Source organism: Pezoporus wallicus, unplaced genomic scaffold (genome assembly GCF_028554395.1).
Source record: "Pezoporus wallicus isolate ANWC-B61680 ecotype Strahan unplaced genomic scaffold, APGP_CSIRO_Pwel_v1 contig_6401, whole genome shotgun sequence".
Taxonomy (NCBI): domain Eukaryota; kingdom Metazoa; phylum Chordata; class Aves; order Psittaciformes; family Psittacidae; genus Pezoporus; species Pezoporus wallicus.
The window spans coordinates 1,347,004-1,359,269 of NW_026638608.1; the positions used below are offsets into that span (position 1 = coordinate 1,347,004).

At 44.0% G+C, this 12,266-nt stretch overlaps 2 protein-coding genes across 2 annotated transcripts in view; both read right to left on the bottom strand.

Annotated features, from left to right (window-relative positions):
- The window catches only part of SPECC1L (sperm antigen with calponin homology and coiled-coil domains 1 like), a 71,767-nt gene extending 71,447 nt beyond the window's left edge, over nt 1–320 (bottom strand). The window contains exon 1 of the mRNA XM_057411412.1: nt 243–320. The gene's annotated coding sequence lies outside the window, so the exon portion shown is untranslated. The remainder of the gene's footprint in view (nt 1–242) is intronic.
- A 10,330-nt stretch (nt 321–10,650) lies between these two features.
- The window catches only part of BCR (BCR activator of RhoGEF and GTPase), a 93,043-nt gene continuing 91,427 nt past the window's right edge, over nt 10,651–12,266 (bottom strand). Inside the window, exons 22-23 of the mRNA XM_057411302.1 lie at nt 11,972–12,134; nt 10,651–11,335 (exon numbers count right to left, since the gene is read on the bottom strand). Coding sequence (XP_057267285.1) covers nt 11,246–11,335; nt 11,972–12,134 — 253 coding nt within the window. The 3' untranslated portion in view covers nt 10,651–11,245. The remainder of the gene's footprint in view (nt 11,336–11,971; nt 12,135–12,266) is intronic.

Below are 12,266 nucleotides of genomic sequence, written 5' to 3' on the forward strand. Positions count from 1 at the left end.
AAAACGGCACTCCAGACAACCACGAGACCAAAATCCAGACAAAGGTCCTCCCCATCACACCAAACCTAGCTACAGGGCACTGAAGCGCAGGCAATCCACCCTTCTCCTCAGCAAAGCTTCCACACGCCCCACCGCCATCCCTCTCCACAGAAACAAGCCAGCAGCGTGAAACGGATGATTGCACCGAGGGATGCAAACGGGAGCTTGCCCCGCTAGCCGGGAACGGCGAAGCCCTCCGGTACCTCACGGCTCCCCGGGGGCGGCTCTGTCCGGCAGCGCCTCAGGCACAGCCACAAAATGGGTGACAGAGACGCGGCGGCTCCACCAGCCAGGGGAGGGAGGAGGACGCGGCCGCGGGGCGCGCGCGGGGACCTGAGGTAACTGAGGCGGGAGCGGGGCGGCTGTCACCGCCGGGCTCGGCTGAGGGGTGACAGCGCGGCCGGAGGCCCCTCAGGGCACACGGAGCGCAGGGGGCGGCGGCCGTAAGGAGGAGATCGGACCCGGGAGGCGCGGGAAGGGGCTGCGGGCGGCGGGAGCCCGGGACACGGGCCTTACTGGGGCCTCCGCGGGTGGCCCCTCAGCGAGCGGGGGTCGGGGCTGAGCTCGGCCCGTGACCGGTTGCGGGTCCGCCGGCGCTGCCCGCGGGGATGGCGCCGGGAAACACGCGGTGCTCTGCCCGCCCTGGCTGCGGCGGCGGCGGCCCGGTGCTGAGCGGCTGCGCTGCCCCTCGGCTGAGGCGGGCCCGGCTCAAGGCTCGTGTCTCGCTGTGGTAAAAAAAACACATAATCTAATTTGGTGTGTTTTGGTGGGTTTTTTTCATGGAATAAACCCGTCTTTTTTAAGCTGCAGAGAACCCTTGAGGAGGGAACCCGCGGGTGTGCAATAAAGCTCGAGAGTGAAGGTGCGGCGGTGGCGGCCTCGCGTCACCGTTAGAGCCAGGGCCCGGAGCGCTGGCACGGCCCAGGCTGCCGAGGGGGGGGCAGAGGAGCTGTAGGTTTCCTAAAGCTGTGGCTGTGCCGTACACCGCGATGTTAGGTGATTTACGGGTGTCCATCTGAGCAAGAAGGAGATGTTCAAGTGCTGCGGGCAGTAGCTTTGCTTGCAAGAATTTAATGCGAGCGCAGGTTTTCTGACTTCCAGCTCCTAAAAGACTGCTCTAAACTAGGTTTTGTAGTGCAACGTTTGACTTGTCACGTATAACAGGCAACTGCAATTAATAAACCCAAATGATAGTGTTGGTGCTTTAGTGGGAGGTATAGCCGAGTCTGCATTTACAAGTGTTGGCTAGAAAGTTGGCTACTGAGCACAGTAACTAAGTGAGACCAAGGCGTTAGGCCTTAGCTGAAATAACGTTGCTTTTTAGCATGAGTATGGCTTAGCACCTAAACGTGAATGCTGGCTCGACAGGGTGCCCCTCTGAGGATGGGAACCTGACTTTCTGGTGAAGCATGATAAACAATGCATTAGAATTGGGACCTGTAGACGCCTTGCATCTGCTTCTGTAAATTGGTTCTAAGCAGGCACATCCCTAATGGTAAGTTATGATAACAATTTCAGCAAAGAACTAAGCACGTAGCTTGCAGGTATTAGTAGTTGAAAGCTGAAAGGTAACCAATAGACTGTCATTGTAGCCCTAACCCGAGTGTGCAGTAGGATAAGAGGACTACAGTTATATAACTTACCCAATTGTATGTGTTCATGCTTTAGGTAAAATTATATCAAGATGGGAATGTAAAGTATAAAAATCCCCGAAATTTACTGTGCTTTGGAGATTGTGTATGGAGGTTTGAACCCCCACGTGCTCCCAGTGCCGACGGAGGTCTGTGCCTTACTTACAGTGTGTACTGTGAAGTGATTTGTTTAAATCAAAGACAATGTACTGACTTGATATTCCTGTGAGAGTTTCCTCATCAGGGTTTCTGTTTAGCTCAGGCCATGGGTTAAAGCCCCTGTCCCAGCAACAATGCAACTGTTTCATTGAAAGGAACGCCTCAGTGTGAGATTGCATTGCAGCCTCTCCCCTGGGGTACTTTTGCTCCTAGAATTCATAGGCCTGTAGATTGTGAGTGCAAGTCTGATTTACAGCCCCATTGTGATCTTGGGTAAAATTTGCTAATTGTAAATCAAAGTAAATGACATTCAGGTTTCATCAGAATCCACTTTAAAACTGAGGATGTTTGTCTGTGGTTCAGCCTTACCGGCTGGGCTTAAACCATGACAGTGTTACAATGTAGTTTGGTTTACATTGAGGGGAAAATGTCCTATTTATGTGTCTGATAAAGTCACTTCAAGGACACAGCATACCTATTTGACATTGAAAGGCTATTTTATACTTAAGTAATATTTCTGGTGTTTGTTTCCAAACAGTACAATGTCACTCCACTATTTTCTGATCCATGACAGATTGAACAAAATGTTGTTCTGCGTGTCTCCCTTTAGATTGATTTTAAAGTTGCCAGTAAGACTGTGGCATTTCGATGACAATCAGTAGCATTATGCTGTACTAGGGATGTGGAGATGCCTGCTTTTGTTTTGTACAGTGTATTTCTCACCATAGCCCACAAAGGGGCTCTGCTTTCTCTTCTCTAGCAGGAAAGAACAGGTTTCGTTCAGCTAGTGAATGAATGAATAAGCTGCTAGGTGGCAGTGCATATGGCTGGTTCAGGAACTTACAAGGTCCCTAAAAAACCCTGCCTAAACCTGCAGCATTATATCCTGTAATGTGTGCAAGGGCTGTCTACTAGGAAAGATTTCTCATTGTTGTTACGTTCAGGATTAGACTGCCCAAGAGGATGATCCAGGAGAATCTCCATAATTAGAGGCTTCTAACAAAGAGCAGATGAATGTCTCCAGAGTCGAGCAGGTACAGCTGATCCTGTCTCAGACTGACAGCTGTATCCTGCAGGGCCTCTGGATGAGCAGCTGCCTCGGGGCAGCCTGTCTGAGCCTCGGGAAGCAGTGTAAGGGCTGCCTGGAAAATGAAAGGCAGCTGCTCCAGTGTAGCAATTTGCACAGACCATCCATGGTTATTATGCACTCTAGTATGTTCTTTCTCATCCTGCTCCAGCCTTAAGTTTCATTTGTTCCTTCTCGTTACAGGGAAGTAGTGTATTGAAACTGTGTACCAGCTGAACTTGATTCGTTTCAAGCCCATGGCTGTGTTGCTCACTCAGCGTCTTCAGGTGGGGGAAAGCAGCTAGGAGAAATGGCTGGGAAGTAGCAGCCTGGTAGCAGTGAAGGAATTGAACAGTGAAGGGAGTGATGCAGTAAGAGCATGGCTGTGTGAGCGGAACACATGGCATAGGACATCACAGCTTCCAAGCTCATGCAGGGATGTCCTGATACGGTTCCATGTGATTGCTCTACAAAGGTATGCTTTGTAATGGAGTGAGAACAATTCTGGAGACTTCTACATTGAAGCCATCTGAAAACTATTTTGAAGCTATTGCATATTTTACAGCTACACCACTGGCAGGAAGTATTCATGTTAGTCATTGATCTCCTTCTTTTCCCAATACAGGTGGCAAGTATGATCATTTATTTTTCTTGATCTGCATCTCATTTCAGTGTTAGTTTTGAACACATTCAGCTAAATTTTTCTCTGCTTTGGATATCACCCTTGAGACGTCATCTTTGTGATCCACACTGAATGAAAATCAGCTAGAATGCTTCCAAGCAGGTATCTTTATTATAGAGAGGTTTATATATTATATTAAGTTGGACTATAGCAAAACATAAATGTACTTTAATTACATTAATAATTTAAATATTTGATTTAAATAAAGCACCAAGAGAACTTGATTTAAATGACTGATTCAGTTTCCACACCAATTCCTACAAAACCCACTAGTTTCATGCAACGTTTGAATAACCTAGAGGACAGAGCTGACTTCTTAGCAAATACGTAACTACAGCTGAAGTGCTCTGCACACAAAGGTAAAGTTTACAAGGTTTGAGATGGTTTGCATTCTGAAGCAATACTCCTACAAAGGGGTTAATACAGATTGAAAATGGACTGGTTTGCTCAGCTCTTACATGTAAACTATTTCCTCACATTATAGCTGGGTTTGTTTAATTCTGTACTAACCTCTAGAGTTTAAGTGATGCAGCTTTTACCTTCTCAAACATGTAGGCCCAGGTTTTAGTTAAAGAAGACCAAAAGAACCTGACGTAGATACAGGAGATTTTATTTAACATTGTGTACAAAGAAAGGCTACAAATGCCTTAGACATTTTTCCCCAAATACAGTTTTTTGGATCCCTTTTTTATACCACTTTTCTCAGAAAAAGAAAAAAACATCCAGAATGACAGTTCCCCCCCCCCCCTTCCCTTTTTCTTCTCTCTTTGGGCCTAAACTGAGAGATGTTTAGCAGTACAGTTTCAACACCTTTCAGTATTAAACTGCTATTAGGTTTTCTTCTCCAAAACCAGAGCACTTTTAGATACTGAAGCAATAGCAACAGCAGTGTAAAATGTCAAAACCTGACTCCCTAACATGGTAGTGTTAAAACAATGCCAACAGTATTAACTCTGATGAAACCCAAAGTTATCCAAACAATACATCTTCTACACCTGATAATTTAGCACTAATCATATAATTTAATTGTATTTATATTTAAATAAATAGTCTTAACTCCTTTCCTTGGAATTCTTCACAGATTATAAACACTTGCAATACTAGAGATAGGAATAAACTACACAACTTACAGAGGCAAGAGGAGGCTTTGTTTTATTTCTTTTGCTGGACAGACACAGAAAGGACATTTCACGGTGTCCTGCTGAGATAGATAATCTTTAAGTTCACTTTCATTGCGGTGCTTCTCAGGCATCCAACACAACAATTCCTTACCCTCTTTTGCTGCCTTGGTAATCACTTTTGGTACTGATATCCCAGCTCCTGAAACATCTGTCCCCGTGTAGCCAAGTTTTATCCAGGATTCCACAAGTTTTGCAGAATAAGGTAACCAAAGCCCAAAACAAGATTTCTCTGAAGCTTTGAGCAGCAGTAAATAAGGGATTAGAAGAGGCTGTTGGGAAGAAATGGGAAGAAATGTCCTTTTGCTATGGCAGCTTTTACATTACCATCATATAGATGAAAGATGGAAAAGATATGAATCAGTTTGCAGCTATTTGCATAATCCCTAGAGTTAGTGTAGTCCTAATTTCTCCCAAAATAGCACTGAAATGGAGGAAATTTGAGCTACTTTATGTAGACTGGGATTCAGTTAGGCACAGTAAGAAAGAACTGGATGTTTTTTCCTCTAACTGCCTTCTGGATCTCACTCAAACTGTCCCAGGAGTGATGTGAGCACCTAAGGACCAAGGCCATCGCTCGCTGGTCGGCTCTGCCTGTTGTGATTCTTGTTTTGGGTCATCTGCAGAAAGCTGCTGTATTCTTCCAGGCAGGAAGCTGCTCTGTACGCGAGCCTGCCCTTTTGTACACCCACAGGGATATAAAATGGCCTTGCCACATGAGTCATTCTGCAGATTAGAGAAATGGGGCATCTGTACAATGTCTTTGGTTCTCAGAACATCTTGTCACTGGGGAAAAAGGCTGCAACAGCCACACAAACAAAAGCTCTAGTGGAAAATGAGGAGTTTTCTCCGTTTTTGACGAGGACATGAACATGACTGCAGCAGAGCAAACACAGCCTTGGGGACTCAAGCATATTAATTCCCAAATATGTTTGCACAGGTGTAATTAATGGAATCTTATTTAACTTGCAAAACAGGAATACACTAGCCCAGAGCTTTAGCAATACTTGGTCTATTCCGTACCGTAAGACTGGAAATACTTCAGTTATCTTCAGGGGCAGCTCTGCTACAAACTGAACCCCCCCGTGTGGTAGTTTTTACAGTGCAGAATGACATGAAGTGATTTCTGTTGGAAAAGGAGGGGTCTTTCTCACTGCAAGGTGAAACACAGCAGTAAGGACTTAAGTGATGGAAAATGCTTGCATGGTTCACCTGTGTGTTTCTGCAAGGGTCTCCAGCAATTCCACTATTGGATGGTAACACAGAATCAACAGTGGATGCAAACGAGGTCATTTAATAGTTTTCTAATTCGTGGCAATAGCATTTACGTATTTGTTTGCCCTAAAAGGCCTGAACTAGGGATATAAGCAAGGGAGGAGGAGAATCAAGTTTACACTCAGGTTTGCTTTGGTCCTACTGTTTCAAACCACCTCATCGTTACAGCATATGGTGGCATTTTATCCTTGCAGGCCAGAAACAGACTTTTACCTTAAAAACCAATCTACCTTTCTGGTTCTGTTAGTTTTTTTGTTCTCTGCAGTGGTGTTTTACCCATGGTAATACACAGACTCTAATGCTTCTCCCTGTCTATTGCCACAGGAGTGTGGGGAAATGTAGAGAGCAAGTGATAAGCATTGCATTCTTAGCACTGAACTGTGGATTTTCGATTGCAAGCAAGAGGGACCGCAGCACAGAACTGGGAGGCTACAGTAGCTAAATTCCTGGGGTTCCTAAATTAATGTTTATTTACTGGCAAGACAGCTGTTGCTCCCAGTTACCTGGGGAGTAAGCCTTCTTCCAGAACTTGGAATGAGATCTTCTTTCTAGTCCCAGACAATATGATCTGAGTGATTTCTAATTATGCTTCTCTTTTGTATTACTTTCACTCCCTAAATTAAGGAATAATCATTAAGTGCTTCCTTTAGGGCTTCTGTTGCTTTTAAGGGCAATGCATGTATTTAATTCTACTCAATGAGAAAATCCATAGAATACATATGAATGTTCTTTTCATTCCACTTCAGAATGGGGAGTCGCTAATACAGATCTACCTACAGCTCCAGTATCCCAGTCGCACACAGCCTGTGTTAAAGGAAGTGAATAGTATCATAGCTGTACTACGATGATGTCAGCAAAGCTTACAGAGAAAAACATACCCAGGCTACAAATTTATGAGGGCATAAACACGAATGCCCTTAGAAACTGCCCTTTCAGATTTTGCTTCTTCAAGGACCTGAAGCAAACCCCTTACACGCAGCATGAACATATTTATCTGTGGTTTGTTCCCACACGGCCACACCTTCTTGAACTGAAGGAAAAACAGAAAGGCAGCAGTTTTTTCTTAAAACTTTTCTCATTCCTAAGAGTCCCACATCCGAAAATGTTATCCCAGGAGGTGAGCAAGCACTGAAACCAAGGGGTTAACCAGGGAGGAATCAGAGAAGGTTGGGTTTTGCCATCAGATTTTCACCATTTTTAAAAGCCATATTGGTCAATTTACATTTTATACATACTTGAAAGAATGGCACATTAAGATGAATGAACACATTGTGATGCCTTCCAGTGTTACAGGTGTGACAGATTCGGAGATCCACATATGCTTTAAAGAACAGGACATTTGTTTAAATAAACTCATAGGAAACTAACATAAACAACCGTAAAACAGACTTCTAAACGGGTAGAATGCATGAAGTGTAAAAATACCGCATCTCCCATGAACAGACTCTGTGGTTCCACCACCCTGTGGCCAACGAAACTGTTGCAGTTTTGCCTCAAAACGGTGCCGGCCGATTGCTTCGTCAAAGCAACTAAGGGTCAGAATGGAGGCAGGCAGCGGGCATGAGCAACTACAGTCACTGCGCTGCCCTAGCGTGCCCTTAGCTGATCCACTGAAAAATAGCAGCATTGAAGTACAGCTTGAAAAAGCCCAGCTACTGCCTCCGCTTGTTAAAACTGTGCAAGAATAAAGAACACCAGCAGCATCTTAATGGATGTGTTTCAATTTGGTTTCAGACGCTCCCCTCCTATACAAAGCACATCCAAACACAAAACTGAAACCGATCTAATAACTGTTATTTCTTGTCCATCTCTGAAAACTCTTCCCATAATTTGCTTTACTTTTTTAAATTTTACCTAAACTCTTCTGTGTTCAGAAAAAAAAAAACATTCTAACTTTAAAATAGTTTTTAAATGCCAGGAAACTGATGCTTTTTCCTCTCCTTGACCTGCAGATACACAGAGCATCCTCATCACCCCAGTTTCTTAAGTTCAAGTTCTGACATTTCAGATTTCTGTTACTGATAGCTACACTTTTAGGAAGGTCTCTCCAATACACTAGAAACAGAAAGAACATAAACTCCCAGTGCCCATGTAAAGGGTAGTTTGTTTGCTAGTTTGCTCTTATGTTGTTTATATTGTACCTTTGTGACATAGGAAATGGAAGAGTTAGGTTTTTCTGACAGAGCTTGCAAGGGAACAGATCAGAGTAGAAATCAGAAGGCCTTCTCTGAAGCCAAGTTTTGCAATTCCCTTTTTGTTTAAGTATGATAAGGTTTATTAAAAACATAACTAAAGTATCAAAAAAAAAAACAAACCCCAACCAGCACCTTTTGGAAATCCTTGTGGAAACATAAGGCTATTTGAAAAAACTTAATTGCAAAAGTAAAGGAAATTCAAGAAATCAATTCTCATATTTCCAATCAGTCCATGATTTCATCATCAGCAATAGGATGTGCTACCTTCTCCAGCCCAAAATTACCAGCTTTGGGGAAAACATATTCACACTTAACAGAAATAATTAACGGGTTAAGTTAAATTAACTTTTTCCCTGATCCACATGCCTGCATGTTAGATAGTGTTACAGTAGAAATGAGCATTGTAATGAGAGACTAAAAGCAACAACCTGTAACAGTAACCAAAGCAAAAGCCATTTTCTCATGGTTACATACAATAGATCAGTAATTTAATATTAAAATTAACCTCCTATATAAATAAAAATAAACACGTTGGGCAGAAGTAAATTGGCACAGTCATTATGGTATTGCTTTCCAGTTTCAACACTGCAAAGGGCAGCCACGGATTCCAAACACCAAAAGGAAAAGGCCTTCACCAACCACCTGCTGCAGTTGGGGTTTTTCTCCTTTCAAGGTAAGTCATCAGCATTGCTGCTGCCTCCAAGATCCCAAACAACAGCTTGGAAGAGGTAGGGGTGCCGCTGGCAGGACAGGGATTGCTATGGAACTGCTATGTGACAATGAGAGCAAATACAGAAAACCAAACCCAGGGCGTGTGGTTTACTGCATGACTGTTCTTAAGTCAATGGTTTTCAGGATTGTGACTAATTTTTACCTTAAAAAGGCAAATAATAATAAAAATCAAAATCTTACGCCTTCAAGTTTCCTTGCCTTCATTCCCTCCCTCCCCAAAAAAGCACCTCCTACTATAGACACTGTCTCTGGTTTACAGGTTCGGAAGTTGGAATGTAGTGGAAATACATACAAGAGAGAAGGAATTTCTAGTTGTACATTACATTACAAAAAGGTTTTCTCCCAGACCTAGGGATGGAGGGATACTAAGCAATAGTAAATTCCTATAAGAATCCTTACAAAGCATGCAAAATATTGATATACTCACAAAATTGAACTTTATAATTCTTCCTTTTTGAATTTGCAACTTCACAGTACAATGATTTCTAATACGCAGCCGTCAGAATTCCAGTGACTACAGAATCATTTCCCTTTCATTTTCTTTCCATTTGTTTGAAAGATTCCTTTGACTTTTTGTTGAGAGGTTGCAGATCACCCATCAGAAAACGGGAAATTCACGTAACAGGGGTTGCTTTCTTTGTTATACTTCCCCTCAAATGATGTTGACAGCCTAACTACCAATGTTTCCAAACCCATCCCTCCCTCCCCTTCTCATGCCCATTCCTTCCCTTGTCTTCCAGCTGTACTTTTCTCCTCCCCAGGATGACGATGGACAGATGGCACCAAATGCAGAGCTGGGTAGGGAGTGAAGGGCTTGGGGTGCTTCATGCAAATGGAGTCGCTCCCCCCTCCCCCAGGGTGTTCAGCTCAGCTGCTTCAGAGCCGGAATGCTCTGCTCTGCACAGCAGCAGTTGGACTGTCCTGTGCTCCCTGGACAAAGCTGCCCTGCACCCCTGTGTGACCACGGGGGCTTTGACCGCTGTAAGCATGGCAACACAAGGCGGTGTTTGGCTTGACCTGTACTGCTGTATGTAGCTCCATTGATATCTCTTCACTGCTCTTATTTAAAACAGGGTTGGAATTGCTGGAGAATACACAATGAATGCTGCTTGCCGGATTGTCCCTGAAGTACATTCTGACATGGTTTATCAAAGTGGAGCAATCAGAAGAAGGCTCTTGTAGAAGCAATGTACAAAGCCTCCAAAAATTCAAGTATCAAAAAAAACCAAACCAAAAAACCCCAAAAGCAGATGTTCTGAGAAAAGCCTGAAGTAAGCAGCCGCCAAACTGATAGCCACGGGTTATTTTGTCCACAAAGCCTTCAATTCCTTTTGCAGTGATCTTTTCTTTGGAGTGTTGGGAATTAACAGACTTCCCAATTAATTTTCATGCAGTTTGGTGGGGCCTAACGAATTTACCAATCCTGCCTGGATAACATCGCCCCTGCTTTTATATGCAAACAGACAACAGAATCACTGACTCATCCTCCCTGCCTGCTCAATTTGCTGTATTATTTATAATGTAACATCATTAGGTCTGGCTCCCTTAACCCAAGACCCATCAGAAGTGCAGCCTGGGCAAGAGCAGGGCATCTCCTTCCCTAGAGCTGTGGAAACATTTGCAAGGAAAGGGGTGGGCAAGACAAAAATAAACTAAACTAAACCCCAAGCCCCACACAAACCAACAGCTCGAGTTGTACACAAACCTGTTTAATTGCTTTAGAACCCTGGTCAAATCAAGACTTCAGTTTCTGACGAGGGAATCTCAGATCCCAGACCCTTCCCTTCTGCTCTTCTCTTGCAAAGCAACACTATTTTTGTGGCCTAGAACAGTACTTTATAAACAGCAGTTAGTAAAGACACAGTTGTGATAGATTCTTTAACTCCCCCTCACCCAAAAAGGGGTCTCCTATCAAGTGGTCCAGTAGAAATCTTGAAGTTTCTTTTTGATAAATTAAATCCATAAACTGAGGAATACCTTCTGTCACATTCCCGACAAGAACAACAGCCACACTGTGGTGCATTTGTTCAAGTGTCTATTGCTCCTCCTAGTGGAGATGCTGCACAGCTCCATCTCCAGTCCAGTTCTGCTCCTACCAATCCAGAGCAGAAGCTTTTCTCCCTCTTCAGCTTGTCACTGGTTAACGAACAGCAGAAGCGCCGAGGGCTGCAGTTCCCCGGGGCAGGAACAGGCCAGCAATGTCTGAAGAAACATCAGTTGTCTTTTTCTCAGGTGTGGCAGGTTTATGCCAAAAGCAGTCTTTTGTGTCCTGTTGGTATCGCAGGCACCTACACCTCTGTGGAAAAGAGAATGCTTTGCCTCTTGCTGTCTGGGGTAGGGATAGTCTCTAGCTGCAGGAAGTACAGAAGAACTTGAACCTGAAAGAGAAAGAGCCCATCAGAAAGCCCTGTTAGCTCACTCTTATCCTGGCTATTGGATAGCTGGCAGACACACCTACAGCTCTCTACCCTGAACACCCTCCGGTTATGTATTTGTTTTAATACAGGGCACAATACCAGCAGGAATATTAAAACCTGCAGAGCTTCAGAGAGACTCTTTTCAGGAGTGCATTCCAGTGTGTAATAACGGTGTTGGTGTTCGTGTTCCAGTGTACTCTAAAAATCTGAGCTATAATTTGCCATTACTCAATCAAGAACATACAAAATGCCCTTGACCAGGGAACAGCCTCTCTGCATCACCTTCAGAAGGCAGCAGTAGCCAAAGAAATCTGAATTTAGCAAAGAATTTTCTTATGCATCAGCGAAGGAGGTTTAAGTCTTGAGGAGCATCATGGAAAACCACTGATGGCCTTTAACCTGACATTTGTTCCATGAAAGCTGTGTTGGTACAGATACAAACTGAACTGTCTCAAGAAACACTGTTCTACAAACAGTCTAAAAGCCTGCGCAGGGGTGAAAGTGTCTGTGGTCCTCAAAAGGCCCAGGCCTTGCCAGAGGACTGCAGTTCCCCAGGTACTGCCTGCACAAGATGCAGTAGCACACTGAGGATTTTACCTGGGACATGACTTCTAGTGACCAACTGTCCGTCATTGTGATGGGCTGCGTCGGGTTGGCAGGGATTTTACTGTCCTTCTCTGAAGGTCTGAGCAGTGTTGGTCCAAAGACAGTTGCAAGATTATGCAGGGACATCTTGTTAATGCTTTCCCTCTCAGCAACTCTGGGAGAAGAAACAATGAAAAAGGCAAGACTTTTAAATACCCACATTTGGAAGTGTCCTTAAGGAAGAAACCGGATTTATTCCTGTTGTAAAAAGTTTTAGATACGTTCAGTCAACCACTCTCAGGAATAA